General features: G+C 37.3%; 1 protein-coding gene across 2 annotated transcripts in view; it reads right to left on the bottom strand.

Annotated features, from left to right (window-relative positions):
* EXOC2 (exocyst complex component 2) overlaps window positions 1–16,325 on the bottom strand; it is a 129,026-nt gene that overhangs the window by 99,608 nt on the left and 13,093 nt on the right. For both annotated transcript variants that reach the window (XM_040062072.2, XM_040062054.2), the window contains exons 2-4: window positions 14,687–14,842; window positions 9,847–10,023; window positions 8,258–8,384 (exon numbers count right to left, since the gene is read on the bottom strand). In XM_040062072.2, the coding sequence (XP_039918006.1) occupies window positions 8,258–8,384; window positions 9,847–10,023; window positions 14,687–14,804 (422 nt within the window). In that variant the 5' untranslated portion in view covers window positions 14,805–14,842. The remainder of the gene's footprint in view (window positions 1–8,257; window positions 8,385–9,846; window positions 10,024–14,686; window positions 14,843–16,325) is intronic.

Genomic DNA, 16,325 nt, shown 5'->3' with positions numbered 1-16,325 from the left:
ACTCATTACTGCAGGTTTATAAGGGATATGCATGACACTTTAAGCTTATGCATGAGCTATACAATTCCTAGGGGAAAAAAAAATAATTATATATATATATATATACACACACATATATACACCAAGATAGACTTGTAATCAATTACTGCAAATGAATCTTGTCTACAGACAGAGGAACACAAGGATTTTTTTTCCAGTTTGATGTTTGACTGCCTTGAAAAGTTATTAGGAGCTTTTTTCCAGCAGATGCATTTGTGTAGAACCGTAAATTAAGAATGCTTTTATCTGTGCAGATGTATTTTAGACATAGTCACAACAGACTAGAAACATGAATGTGAACGTGTGAGGTATGTTAACAATATGTTATACTCTGTGGTATAATATCCTTATTTTTATCATACATTTTACCAGTGGTTTTCCCACTAACAGATATGCTACAGCTTGCTACATACAGACTTGCTACAGCTGTCTTCAAAACAAAGTGCACACTAAAATGCTCAAACTGAAAGCAACTGTATGTCTAGAATGTCTGGCCAGATGCATCTAAAAAGAGACCGATTCCACATACAAACAAGTTTGTTTCATTAACTTCCACTAGTAAATTAAATAAGTCAGTTTTGGGAAGTTGTTTTCATTAAAACTTGCTTACCATTTACTAATAAACAAGCCCATATGTGACTTGAGAAAGTATTTCTGGTTTATTCTGTTCAACATTGTGGGGTGAAGATGAATCAGTAGCAAAAGCTTAGATCATGACGACATGTAAATAAACTGTAAATCATTTCTCTGTTGATTGGCTCATTATACAAGAATTACTTAACGAAGAATACTTAATCATTATGAAAAAGTAATCACTTTTTAATAACGTAAAAGAAACTGAGGACCTCAAATTGAATCCAGAAAACCTCAGAAAAAGAAGAGTGAAGCTTACCACCCTTGACAACCCTAAGTATTACACTACATTTACAATTTCAGCAAAGGTACACTTTCTACTAGGCACACTATTTTACCTAGAACAGAACTAGATCTGGTACTAGACCTGTAGTTAACATTTTAAAATAGTCTTATTTATGCATCAGCAACTATTTTAAATACAAAAGAAATTGAGATTTCACATAGTGGTTATATTAATGAGAAACATAATAAAAATATATTTAGGTACAAGCCACTATACACTTTCACTTCCCTAAAACACATTTTGAGTATAATTAATAGAGCCATAAAAAATTAGATGTAGTGGTCCTTGCTTCCATGTAAAGGTCATTTACTTTGGATTTAAAACACGTGGAGTACAATAAATTCACTTGTGCCACAAGTAACCATCAATAGAAGCATCATCCTTGCACTACCCCAAACTTCAGATTCTTTACAGCCTACTAGCAACAAACCTAATTTAAGAGCACTGGATTCATGGGCTCTTACAAATTCTACTACAGAACCTGTGCCCATTCACAGCATTTGTATTTTCCAGAGATTAGTTGGAAATCTCAGTGGGTAAATCACAGCCTTCAAGCAGCCACAACCAAGTAAGAGCAACAGAATGCAACAGATTCTAATTAACAAAGCCTGGCAATGAACACAGTTTAGCAAGTAGTATTTTTTCTGTGAAAATTGTTTTGCTCCCAGAATTTTACTTCTAGTAATAATTTCAGCATATATGACAATATTTGCAGATTAAAGGTGGGTCCCAAAGGATGATACAACCACCAAAAGGTACCTTGAAGCTCAGTTCTACAGAAGTTTATGAAAGGTCAAAAGGAGCAACTTTAAATAAACACAGATTCTGAACAGCAACCAGCATAAACAAGCTCCAGCTAGAGCTGCTGTACACTCCGCGCTCTGTCTGGTACCAGTCAGACTCCTTGAAGCTGGCTTTGTACCAGATGTACTGTGTTAATAATGCATGCAAAAAGACCAGCATAAGGGACACTGGTGTAGACTAAACATGACAAATCAGAAGGTGTTAACAAAGGTCTCTCCAACAGCAACAAGATAAGGGTGTACTCTGGCAATTCCTCCCTAGTAGCATCGGGTTCATTAGAAATATGAAAACAAAGTGGCAACTGTATTTTAGAACTGGCAGAATGTGGCAAGAGAAATCTACTAAGAGATTATATGCTGGTAGCTGCAGCTGATGCATCAGCCCAACAAACAGTGTTACTTTACTTTTTAATGTCATAAAGCTACGACTATACCAAAACTCTTTTACAGCTTTCAGAATTTTTTCACATGTGATCAAGTTTCCAAACACCCATCGCATTCAATGATGAAATTTACTGCATTTCCACACAAGCTATTTAAAATTAAACATCTCAGTCTCCAGAAAGTCTTTTCCTATCTCGCGCTAGCAAGCTGATGTTTACCATTAGGTGGCAGCGTAAGATCATCGGTTTTCTTCTCCCAGATGAGCTGTTTTGGAAGCTGGCGTGGGAAGAGGGAAGCGTCTGTACTGAGTGGGTGGATACAGAAGTATATGGAATGTACTTAGCATGTCAGCCTTTGCTTTCATGTACAAGACAGATCCACCAGAGTGACCTCTGCTACATGCAAAATAACAAACACTATTCAAAAATTTTCTAACCACCACTAGGTTTGACTGATATTACTGTTTTGCAGGGAATGTATTTTCTTAGCCTGACAGAGTAGTTAGAGGAGTCAGGGAACCCTTGGTTAAGCAAGGACTTGTCGTGCAGGAGGAGAAAGTATGTGGTACATTAGAACAAGGAATTCATTCACAAATCTCATGCAGATCTAAATTTTCCATCAACAGATTTCAACTGGTGTCTATGATAATCTCTCCCAGAACCATACAAAACTGAATAATCTTGTGTTACCAACCTGTTTTTTTAAGAGCTCTAAATTGCTAAAACCAATCCAACTACTACCACACTGCTGCTAAAGTCAGAATTTTCACACCAAGTTCCACATTTCTCATTCTGAGACAACTACTCTGCACACTCTTTTTCTTCCTGCAACCTATTTAAGACTTTTGGAGAAGCTGGCAATCCAGCAAGGACAGGTGTACTCTTTGCTGGATTAAAAACTGGATGGCCGTGCCTAGAGAGTAGTGGTGAATGCAGTTACCTCCAGCTGTTGGATGGTCACTACTGGGACTCCACGAGGGTCAGTACTGGGGCCAGTCTGGTTCAGTAACTTCCTCCATTATCTGGACAATGGGATTGAGCGTACTCTAAATAAATTTGCGGATGACTAAGTTGGGTTGGAGCATTGATCTGCTGGAAAGTAGGGAGACTCTGCAAAGGGATCTGGACAGGCTGGATTGATGGGCTAAACCCAGCTGTATGAGGTTCAAGAAAGATGAATCTTGCTCGTGTCACAACAACCCCAGGCAGCTACAGGTTGGGGGCAGAGTGGCTGTAAAGCTGCCGGGCAGAAAAGAACCTGGGGGTGTGTTGAGGGTGCCAGCTGACAGCAGCTGAACATGAGCCAATGTGTGCCCATATGTGCAAGAAGGCCAAGGGCATCCTGGCCTATCAGCAATGGTGTGGCCAGCAGGAGCAGGGCAGTGATTGTCCCCCTGTATTCAGCACTGTGAGGCCACACCTTGAGTGCTGTGTCCAGTTCTGAGCTCCTCAACACAGGAAGACTGAGACGGTGGAGCGCATCCAAAGAAGCAACAGAGCTGGTGAAGGGTCTAGAGAGTAACTTTTGTGAGAAGTGGCTGAGGGATCTGGGGGTGTTTAGCCCAGAGAAAAGGAGGCTCAGGGATGACTCCTCTCTACAGTTGCCTGGAAGGATGTTGTAGCCAGGTGGGGGACTGTGGAGGCCAGGGGCCTGCCACAAGGAGACACACCCCTCTAGATTACGGTGAGGAAAACCTTCCTCCCATGGGCCTTTGCAGCCACATATTAGTATCTCTTAGGTTCCGTTGTTCTACTGGTTTGTTAAGTTTATGTCACCCTGTTCAGCCCTTCTTCACCATATATGTACCCCTCCTAGAATGTTCTTCCTTCCCTTGAATCCCACTGGCTCTGTCTTTCCACAGTACTCCATCCCTGTTACCCTGTTGGTTCCCCACAGTTCTGATTTAACATTCTGCACCATTTTTCCCTATCCCTATTGGACCTCAGCCCTCAGATCCACCGCATTTGTCTTGTTTATAACTCGTGCCCTCGGCCCCCTCCTTGTTTTCGTCCTAGATTTAATTTGAGGCTGTTCCTGTCCCTGTTCTGTGTCTCCAGACCCCTCTGCTATTCCCATTTGTGTTCTGGAATAAACAGTCTTTGGATATCCAAAGGAGAGCCCATCTCTTCCCCGCTTCATCAGTGCCATTGCAGTCGTGACCTTACAATCCCATGACCCCGGGCTGAGAGACGCGAAGTCGCTCCTTAGGACTCTGTGACCATGCATGCATTGTAACACAGATGGCCTCTTCTCCCAAGCAACCAGCAGCAGGACAAAAGGACACAGCCTCAGGCTGAGCCAGGTGAGGTTCAGGTTGGACATCAGGAAGAACTTCTTCACTGAAAGGGTCATCAGGCGTTGGAACGGGCTGCCCAGGGAAAGTGGTGGAGTCACTCTCCCTGGAGGTGTTCAAGATATGAGGGAACATGGCACTTGGGGATATGCTTCAGTTGACAAGATGGGGATTGGTCAGAAGTTGGACTCAATGAGACTGAAAATCTTCAGTTGTAACAATTCTGTGATTCCATTCTATGATTCAATGTTTCTGGTAAGGTTCCTGTGTAACACCACAGCCAGGAATACTCCCTGGGGAGGAAGGTAGCACAGACCCCCTCTGAACTGAAAGTAGGCATAAGATAGTGATAGGACACTAAACCTTTGTATCAGTCTTTACCCCACAGTAAAAATTAAAAACTTGAACTCAAAGATTAAGTATTTTAAATACCTGCTTTTCGGTGGGAAATGAATCTCTCATAGCACACACACAATAGGCACTAAGTTACATCAATACCAAAAAACCTTTATCTGATTGGATCAGCTGATCAACTTTTAGGAAGGGAGGAGAACAAACATGTGCAAACACTTTTCTGCAAATACTTTTGTGACTTCAAGGGTCACCACCAAAACAAGAACCAGTGAGTTCAAGTTTCATTACAATATAACTGATTCTTTTATTAGCAAGTGAGATTCTTAGCTACATGACCCAGGAACTGCAATTAATTTTTGGAAAATGTGAAGAACTTATCAGCCAGCAATTACATATACTTACTACTTGCTAAACCTGCAGGCTGAAAGATGATGACCTGAACATTATGTATACATGTTGAGTGAAAATATCTTGACTATACAAGTAAAATTTTAAATATCTTGATTATGTAGAACAGCCAGGATGACTGCATATACTTAGTTGCCTTTTTTGCGTCCTTGCAACATTTGAATATGAAAAGACAATTCCAGTGTGTATTTTGAGGACATATATGTTGCTCCTACAATATATCTACAGGCAGTATTCTAATTATTAATAGAATGTTAGCCCCACTATTATATATTTCCCTTAATTCATAGTTCAAACCTTTTGTTCACTTAAATCTCAGTCACTCCCAATTAAACTCCAATCTTCTATCTACTGAGTCTGAATATCTTTTTTTTTGTCCCTGTGCATGAATAATAACTTAGCAAACTGCTGTACTGAAGCTCTTCTTTTCATTACTTACAAGGTGTTTTTTCGCTAATTTCAAAGTCTCATTTGCAGCACCTTGAAAACATCCACCTGAATGGTTCAAAAGCTACAATGAATTTTTAAGCATATTTTAATAGGACGAAGTACCATTAAAAAAAGTTTAAGAAAGCCACAAAAGGAACTCTTAAACCCAAGGAACTTTTAAACCCATATAAAAAAAACAAAACCAACAAAACCCCTCCAAAAAACAACTAAATAATTTCCATGCTGCAGCATGTCTTTTCTGTATCATTTGCTAATGCCTGATAATAACTTTCTACAGGAAGGGCTTCTTTCTCTTTCAATCTGTAGTCTAATCACCTTCCTCTGCCTTCTCTTCAGTGTGCTCCTATATAGTTTATTCCTATTCAATTTTATCACATCTGTTTTTCACTGCTTTTCTCCCTGAGCTTCTCGATTAATGTTTCTTTTGTTTACCACTATTCGCATAACCAATACAAGGCCCTCCTTTCCTTCTTTGTCAGCCACCACGCTGCAAAGGTTCTAAATCCCAAGTCAGACCAATGCCAAATGCTTCAGCTTCAAAATTAAAATACATCCCAATTTGCACGTTTAAAGAAAAAGTTTAAAGAAACCAAAAGTATTAATAAAAGAGAGATACATAATGTTGCAGATCCTATCTGCATATACCACAGTATTATTAGGATCATTTTTATTTTATTTTAAAGCATTCTAACAATATTCCTGCATCTAGTAATGGTTATTGCTAATTTCTTGCTTTTTCTTTCTTAGTTTACAGTAGGCTTTTTTCACTGCCTTGTACAACTTCTCAATACTTACCCATTACATACGTAAAGTACTTGCAAACATGTGAGTTTAGCTAAACTATTTATAGAAATAAATTTCACATTGCTCCAATTTACCAGGAAAATTGTGAAAATTTTTCCATTGAGAAGGCATTCTTTAATTAAACCCAGAATGTTCACCTATAGTCAGAACTGTGCTGTCAACCATATCATGAGGGCTGACCAGGCTCTTACTCTCTTTCCCCTCTGCACAATGTAACCCCTCAATTCCTCCTCCTATTTATTATACTGATCAGTGTTACGCCTCTCAAACTGGTGCTTGCCATAATCTTCCTGATTCTCCCGCAATGAACCTGGGAGACCAAGAACAATGATCTGGGCTTGATACGCTTGCCCAAAGATTTCCTAATTCCCTCCCTCTACAAACGGTTATTTCCTAGCTGTATTTGCATGTTTCTGATTTATGTCTTTTCATATGAAACTCAGGTTTCAGTAGCACATTTTCTCATGTTTTGAGAAAAAAACTATTTAAAATACAACATGGCTGGGTTTCTATTTAACAAACATCCAAATAACTCTAAATGAAGCAAATTCTAAACTAATGCAGCTTAAGTTTCTATATGATAATTCTAAATCTGTCATATGGATCATGTCTTAACTGTAAGGAGAGACTCAAGAGAATCAGCTAACAAAGCACACACTGCTAGTTGCTGTGCAGCACAGTGGTAAAAAGGATTGTTATGGGGTTTTTAATTTACAAGCAGGGGAAGAAGAGTGGAAGAGTGACAGAAAGTCTTCTAGTAACACACTGGAATACTGTCAATAGTATGAAGGTCCACATTTTGTCAGGGATTGGAAAACTGAGGAACATGAAAGAATCACCTGTCAGAAGTTACACCAAAGGCTAAAGAAAAATACTTAAAAGAAATAAAATCTCCAGCTTATTAAAAAAAATTGGGTTAGTACTTTGAAAAGAAAGAAAAATACAAATTCAAGCTAGGAAAGAAATGCACAGCCAGAAGCTGGAAGGTGATGTAGATCCACTAGAAATCCCACACATATTTTGCAAAAGTGCAACTTTCTCATCAGAACAAGGTTAACAATGGACACTGCAGTTTTTTTCCAATGCACTCCCCCTCACAAACAAGAGTATTCAGCAGATGATACTTTAGTAATGGTTTAATTTTAAATAGTCTTTTATTTGGTAGAGCTGGTATCTTGATTGAGAGCAGTATTCCTGATGCTATTTCTAAGACTTGGACAGGTTTAAAGAGTGTCCCATTTAAAAACCCCTAATTCTGTTTATCATTCACTATAAAGTTACTATTTCAGACAAAAAATAAGTCATAAATTCCACCATACTTAAGGAGTAAAGTAAAGAATACTGTGTGCTAGCAAACAGTATTAGTATTTCAATAAAATAAACCAGCTGATGTGGCATAATATATCACATTTTACAGTGCAATTTTAGCAAGAGATAGCAATCTAATATCCTTAAAAGCCCTGTGAAACTCAAATGCAACAGTAGGTATTCTGTAACTACAGTGTATATATCTGAAGCCTTAAGTTATTTAGCAATCCTCAAAATCTCAACATCACTGGTGTTCAATATATCAGGCTTTTAGATTATCTACAGTTCTAATTGATGATCCAAAATAGAGGATTATGAAGCAGAATACAATGTGCACTAACAACTCTGAGTGCCAAACAGAATACTAGCAGCTAATAGACGTATGTGTTTTTAAATCTTTCCCTGCCCTGCAAACCATTCAACTTTCCTGGAATTCACAAAGACACATATAGAGAAAGCCACTAAAAAGGTGGATTAAAGGCATTTGGTACTCACTTGTCTATCTCAATACCAAGCGGATTAGCTGGACGTAAGGACAAGGGGGGAATCCCTTTGTTCCTGTCAGTGCGCATGTCATAATAGTTCATTTCATCCACCCAGACAGCAGACTGATCCAAGATACCTAGGAAAAACAAAGCACAGATCCCTAAAATAACAAGGGCAGTCCAGCACCATCAAATTCGAACATACTGAATTAATTTGAAAAATCCTGATAAATATAAAATGCATACCTAGGTAATACATTGAAAGATACATGGCAAAACAACCTGGATGCAATTATGCTAAATTATTTCATTATAGCTGCTGAAAATTCATGGCTGGGCATCAAACACTACCCTCTTGCAGAGTGCACAGTGCATTTTCCTGACCACAAAGTATTAGTATTTTCATTCCTGCAAGTATTTTGGTATTTATCCAAACTTTGTTATCCACTACTTTCAGAAGAGCAATTAATTGAAAGTCTTTTCATTCCCATATTTTAGAGACGATTCCTTTTCTGTCGTAATTGCTATCTAAAAGGTGACTGAACTTTGTCTACACACCAAGATAAATGACTTCAAGGACACAGAATTGACTTTACTTCCAATGCCTTAGCATAGACAATGCATTAAGGTGAGGCACAATATGTCCTGTAATCTCAGGTGAAAATGGAGCCAGCCATACTCTTGGCCTTGTCTATCTTTAACATAGACATCAGATACTCAACACTAGAAATTACTCCATCCCCACACTTCCCCATATTTTTAAACGTGAATTCTCCTCTCTCATCATCAAAATCTCCACTGTATAACATTTGCACTTGTACATTTCACCTTTCTATTATTAAGACACTAGTGCAGCTTGGGAGAAGTTACTTGTTATTATGTTATTTATCTGTCACTGAAGGGTTGAGAATAAAAGCCTAAAACAGTTCTTGTGGGAACTCCTGTGTTAGGGAAGATAACTATCCAGCTCCATCAATGAGGGGTTCTGAGAGAAACATTTTCAATCCACAGGGTATTTAGACTGGATTCTAGGTTAAGCAGAGGTCCTAGACTGCTCAGCAAAATAATTTCAATGGTTAAGCATCTCATGAGAAATACTTAAGACTTTTTGTCTTGCAGGATGGTTTGAATTACAAATAAGAAATGGCACTGGAGACTCAGCTTTCTTTAAAGGATTAACTGTCAGCTCACGATTTAGGTGTAAAGCTCATGAGCTAGTTCAGATTTTGTATTTACCTACTACATTTAAGAGTAATTACTGGATCTGCTATAAAGTTTTTTAAAATTTTAGAAGTTTAGAGCTATTTAAAGAAAAAAAAAGGGCTACTTTTCATTCGTCACTGGGGGTTTTATCAAGATATTGAGAAAGGAATAATTTTACATATACCCTGAGCTTCTCTCCCTCTTTCACTATATATATATATATATATATGTGTGTGTGTGTGTGTGTACATTTTATTGATATACTCTACATTTTTTAAACAACTGAAAATTGTCCTGAGGTGGATCCATTTCAAACATACGTTTTATGCAAAGAGGCATGCAGTCATACATTTGCTCAGCAAAGAAAACAGATGTGGATTTGAACAATAAATATACCTATTTTTTCAGGTTTAAGCAGTTTGAAGGAAACAGTTGAAGTTCCTTTGCCACCAGACTTCGTAGTAACAATAATGTCTCCCTTGTCATTTTTAGCCTGCCCAACTCGACATACAATTTTACTGGCAGACATCCATTCTGCAGTGAGGAGACAGTTGTGCCCACAGATTGTTAAACCTGGAAAAAGAAAAACAAAAAATAAATATACTACTGTGAATAGAAGTATCTTTTGAAATTTTGCAATGCAAATTCATTTATGATGCTACTTGTGCTTTACATAAATATATAACCCTTCACCAGTCCCCTATAGTCAATTACAGCCAAGGAGTCACAAATACATTTTTCAGATGTTTCCTAGGTGACTTCAGGTATTTTGTCCCAGCAACAATTCATGAGACATGAACAGTGCTGTCTGAAACTTATCGAATCTCTTCAACCACTTCTGGGCCACTGCGACTTTTCCTTCACTACAACAGATTTTCCATCTGCAAGACACTGGAGAAATTCTGTTCAGTATTGTATTTCTGTGAAACTGCTTTAAAAGCTGCATGCAGCAAATCTTTCACAAGTTCAGTCTATATAACTTTGCACAGGACAAAAAAAAAAAAGATACTCTGTAAAACATTTACAATGAACAATGTCTCTTCAACCTTATTTGTTTAACAGTGTTTTTGTGGACACAGAAGGCTGTTTTGGATGAAGTAGTATTAATTGACAAATATTCCATCCCAATCTCTTTTGTAAAAAATCCATGATGAAAGACTGATTCTGATGGAAAAACTGCCCTTGTTGTATGAAGAAATAATCATGTAATGCTCATCTAGTCCCTCTTCTACACTTTCTCACAAGAAGAATGACAAACTATGAAATACAAGAAGGTCTCTTCTCATGACAAGCTTCAGTGTTCAAGAAAACCTCCTGTAACTTAAAGAGTCAAGGTGCACCGTAACATGAGGTCCAAGGCATTCTAAGATTTCACATCAAATTGGTCTGATCAATCAAACCAACCACCAACTGATCACCAACCAGCAGACTGGTTCTGGTCAGATCAGGGCCTTGAATGCTGGAATAGATGGATTGTTTTCTCAGATCTAGAAGAACAATCTCCATATTCGTAGCTGGAGTTCTGCCGTCCTGGAAAACTGGCAAGATCCTAACTGCTCTAGTATCAGTTTGGAGAACAACTTCATTAGGTTCTTCTTAAATAACACCCTCAGCTAGAAACTTTTTGCCTCATCTTCAAAAGAACAAGGCTTTACTAGTGTGTTGGCTGTACTGGAGTATAAATTAGTCAGGCAGAGTAGTTCCTCCCCTGTTGGCTTGACTTTTGTTTTTAATTTCTAGAAAGCTTCGACCAATTTAGAAAATACTTAGAGACAGAAAAGGGTCAGCATATGTGGCTTAGTACCAAAGCTTCACACTTATTTTGTCTCACAATTTAAGTCTCTGACATGACACAGCAGACAAATTTGGCAGTTTCCATGGCTGTCAGACATAAAAATGCCTTACTCCCTGCCAAAAATTATCTTGAAAATGAAATCCAAAAAATAAAAAGAATGGAAAGGCACTGAATCTTATTACAACTGCAATTAATTTTACTTGAGAAAGGACAGTAGATTTGTTTCTTAAATATTCTTTCTGAATAAAAGGGGGGAGTGGGATGAAGTAGGATATAAACACAGAAAGACTTAAAATTCTTTAAAAAATTGATTATTTAGTCATAAAATTTTAAACAGGTCAGGTTTCAGTTTCACTGGGAAAAGAAAAAACCCCATACATTATGATGCATATTACATATATGCAATTATATAACCTTATGTTATATTGCATATTATTACATCTCTTACAGTTTTATGCTAGCATCTTCTCTAAAGGAAAAAGATTGTGATAGAAACCAAGACTAACTGAAATACTTTGCCCAAATGATTCATAAATATGTTTTCACTCAGTATTTTCTGAGTTCATTGTTAGATTAAGCAGTACTCCAGAACTAAGCTATAGTAATTCAGTAGAGTAGAAAATTTTTAACAACTGTTTGAAGATCCTTGTATCAATTATTTTCTATTCATCAGAGGTTCCAAAAGCTCTCAAGAGAACAAGATCACAAGATCCTTTTGAAATGGCAGGAAACGGCCTTTGCCTGTATCTTAAAAATGTGAAAGGAAGTTAAGTCATCATCAACATGTTATATACCACATGAAACATAGTAATGGCACAATGCAATTTCTAAAACAAATAAAGGCATATTGGGGGAGAAGTTACGAGAGCGCAGTTACCACGTTTCTTTCTCTAGAAATAGGAAACTTCCCTTTAAATAAAACTTGATTTGAATCTGTTGCATGATACAAAGATCTCTGAGAACATCATTCCCAGCTTCTAGATTTTATGTGCCTTTCTATAAATAGGCATAAGCAATACTCTTATGGAGGTTTTTCAATTTTGGTTAAGCTCATACATGGACAATTTTACAATGCCTAAAATATACACCTACAAATGTCTTAAAAGACAAGCTAAACCTTGAAAACACAAATGTTACAGTTATCTCCTGGATTTGACATTTTGTAGCATGAGCTATAGAGTTACAAATAAAAAGTTTATTTTGTTTCAAAGATACAATGAGATTACTAGAAAACTCTTAAATGAAACCAAAAAAATGTTCTTCTATTATGTGATACTGTGTTTATATACAGAAAAAAAGTTTCTTGCTTTCCATTTTACACTAATGCATTTCAAACTTTATAAAGACCTCACTCAAACTTGCTTAACTCTCATGCCTATATAGCCTCACTTTTCCAAGTATTTCCATTCAAGTAGCAGGGAATATTTACATGCCTAATTTAACCATTAAAAGAAATCATTATATATATGGGGCCTTAGTCACTTACTGGAGAAAGCTGACAACTAAGCTAAGGAAAAAAATAAGGCAATGCATTATTTATTTTTACCTCAAAGCATAAAAGTATTAGCAGCTGTGTGTTACAAATGTTACTTCAAAAAAAATATAAGAAGAAATATTAGCAGTTGGTCAGCTGAAATACAGAGGGTACAGTTCAGGACACATCTTTCTTCCAAGATCACACTGATCATTTCTAAGAGCATCATACCAATGAACTAATGAGGCTATTGAAGGGCATCAATCACACAAATACACAGAAATATACTCACCCCTAACATCAGTTATCTGAGGATTTCTCAATATGGATTCTATTGTGTACCGCAATCTCACCTAGCAGCTCAGGAAAATAATACTTCTCCTTTTGAGAGACAGCAAGCTGAAGTAGAGTGGAAAACTGAAGTAGCTTATGCTTGGCCATAAAGCTCATTGTGCTGGCCATGAATGGAATTCGTGAACCTTGGTTTACAGCCATGAAGCGAAATATTTTTTCTAGTAAAGCCAAACAAAATTCCAATGGCCTTCAGAGGAGCCGTGATTCCACAACAAATTAGACAAATTGTCTCTAACATGACTACCGAAGTACACATATGCATAATTTACAAAAGAAATAAGGGAAATTCCAGTAGTTATAGCTAACTTGGATTTCCAGTAGATTTTACAGAGTCCTTCTCGAAAGGCTTAAGAAAATGAAGTAGCTATAGGATATGAACCTCTGATGGATAAATAGCTCAGCAACACAGAAACAGGGTTACAGTAAACAATGTGTTTTGACTGAGGAAAGATTCCGCAGGGTATATGCCAGAATCACTTATGTTCAGTACATTTATAAATGACAAGATAAAGAGGTTATAAAGTTTGCTGATGATATCCATTTATTTAGAGCATGAAGACCATAAAAACCAGGAAAATGCAAGCCAGAACTTATTAGACTGAGTGATGCACTATAAAGCAGATATTTTAACACAACAGCTGAAATTCACTGAACAAAAACAAGATGCATGCAGGCAAAACCTTAAATTCACAGACAGCAAGCTCAAACTGCCTACTAATTCTCCTGCATTTAATCAAGGAACTATAGTAAGCAGAACAACAAAAACATTAGTCTGATTCTCAGTAGGAGTTACACAGAAAGCAGAACTCTACGGCCGAAATACAAAACAAAAGTGAAAGTACAGTGTTATGCCACAGGGCATTCACATCCTGAACACTGCACACAAACCAAGATGTGTCACCCTCGACTGGTAGTGAAACTAAAAGAGGTTTGCTGAAGAACAAGAAGAAAGGCCAAGGATACATGTAGAAAATTTAAATAAGCTAAGACATATCAGCCCAAAAAGGAGGCAATAGAGCAGTAATGAACAAGGCCTGCGACCAGGAGAACCAGTGAAAAGATCTTGTCCCCTCCTTCAGCACAAGAGCTATGATGACTCTAATGAAATTACATGTTAAAAATCAATACAGCAATGAAAAGGGTTCTTCACATATTGCGTAGCTAAATCACTGAACCTGCTCTGTTGTAACTGCTACAGATTCACAAACTGACGTTAATTCAAGGCACAGCAACCCCCAGTGACTTCCTGAATATACTGAAAACACTTTTGACATGAAAATTTTAATGTGGAAATTCTCAGTTCCTGAGAAATTAACAAAGGAGCATCTCATTACGTCTCCCCTCGTCTAAGTACACTGCAAAAAGCATTCACTCCTTGTTTTCATGTTCAGCACAGGATGCTGAGCCAGATTAAGGGCTCATCTAAAAAGGTACAGTCAGTCTGAATAGTTGCGCATTGGGCATCATCCCTGAATTTAAGGATTCAAGTGTGTATTTGTGTAAAGGGCATTCCTCATAACATCCAACACAGATTCTATCATGCAAAAAATTATCTCTAATCATATCCAAAATGTTACCTGCTGCAGTACCCAAGAGGTGTTTTTTCAACTTACCTATGAGGTCTGTAGGTCCAGTCCCCAAATTTTCTCCTCTAATTGTCACTTTTGTCCATGAGATGCCTTCATTGGGAGAGATGCCGGTTACAAGTGGGGGCTGCCGAGCTCGAGACATGATGACTGTTCAGTTACTGCAATCTGAGCTGCTTTTATCTGTTCATCAAGAAAAAATAAATTAAACACCCTCAAATTATATAAAAAATATTAAAACAATTTAGACCTGTTCTTCTAAAATTATAGGGAAATATAAATATGGAACACCATTCTGAAAGTCTTTTTTGACACAATCATAAAACAAAAAAGAAAAATTATACCCTCTTTGCACTTTTAAAGAAATTAAATATAGCTTTCTGAAAGAAAGAAAAGGTACACTCAGAAAAATATTAAACCTTCTGAATGCTTAGTGAAGATGTATGCACAGACTTCAAATTACTTATGTCAGAACTCAAATGAGTCTATTCCAACTGTTACTTGAAAGTTATTATTGTATTCCTTAGAAAATTCAGAACGGTTAATCTAAGGTAAGTAATAGACTATGATTACATATTTAGGTAACTTCTCCAAATATCTTGTCTGACACAGACAGTCCCATGTGAAGAAGCCCCCAGCACTTATTTGTATAAAGCATCCATGTTAACATGCACTGAGAAAATTAGAACATGACTTGCAAACACTACACTAGCAGACCATCTACAAAACAAACAATACCCCGACATATCAACAAAAATGAACGTAAAATTATTGAAGAAGCATTTCTAGAAGAGTATTCCTTTGTGCCTGAAATTGAGTCAGCTCAGACCAGTTTAATTAGCTCTATCATTAATAAGATCTGTAGCTCAAACACAAATACGGTACCCATGCAATGTAGTCTACATTCAGTTTACTATGCAACTGATCACAAATTCCTATCTTTTATCAGTAGTTTCCTTTGTGCAGTTCTGTAGCTATAAACGGCTATAAGGAGTGTGTATATATATATATATGATGATATGATGAGTATAACGTGAATTACAACACTTACCAAACACCATCACCATTCCAAAACCTCAGTTACATACACATAACACTTTAGTGTAAACAATTTTGGAAGTTCAGGTTGGTAAAAAAAAATGTGGAATACAAGCCAATATAAAGCTCCCCTCAGCTATTGTTTTTTGACTCAAAATGTATTTTCTGCTTTTATTTGCAAATGCTCAAGTCCATGAAACTGAGAAACTCTCTACATCATCTCTAACAATGAATGGCACCAAAGCTGCAGCTTCCAGCTACCTGCAGTTAAGACATACTACAATTAAGACATACTTGTTTCAGCTGCGTCTGCATATACAAAATACCTTCATTGTACCAACATACCCCAGGCTTCTACACAGCCTCCCCACATTTTTTAGTGCTAGTATCTAGACCCGACATGAGAATCAAAGAAACTCCCACCGACTGGTTTCTTTCTTACATTCCAAAGTTGGAACACACACTCAAAATAAAGATGGAGACAGACAAGGCAGAAATTGGAGGAAAATCTCATGCAAAAAGTAATCAAATGCAGCCCTCCGAACCGGTTCTCCTGTCTCTGTCTGTCCATACCATAGGCGCATAGCAGGTCACCTATAAAAAAAACTTTGAATTCTGATCAAACCTC

Source organism: Hirundo rustica, chromosome 1 (genome assembly GCF_015227805.2).
Source record: "Hirundo rustica isolate bHirRus1 chromosome 1, bHirRus1.pri.v3, whole genome shotgun sequence".
NCBI classification, from domain to species: domain Eukaryota; kingdom Metazoa; phylum Chordata; class Aves; order Passeriformes; family Hirundinidae; genus Hirundo; species Hirundo rustica.
The sequence above is the reverse complement of the archived record's forward strand: the minus strand, read 5'-3'. Positions and strand labels throughout refer to the sequence as shown.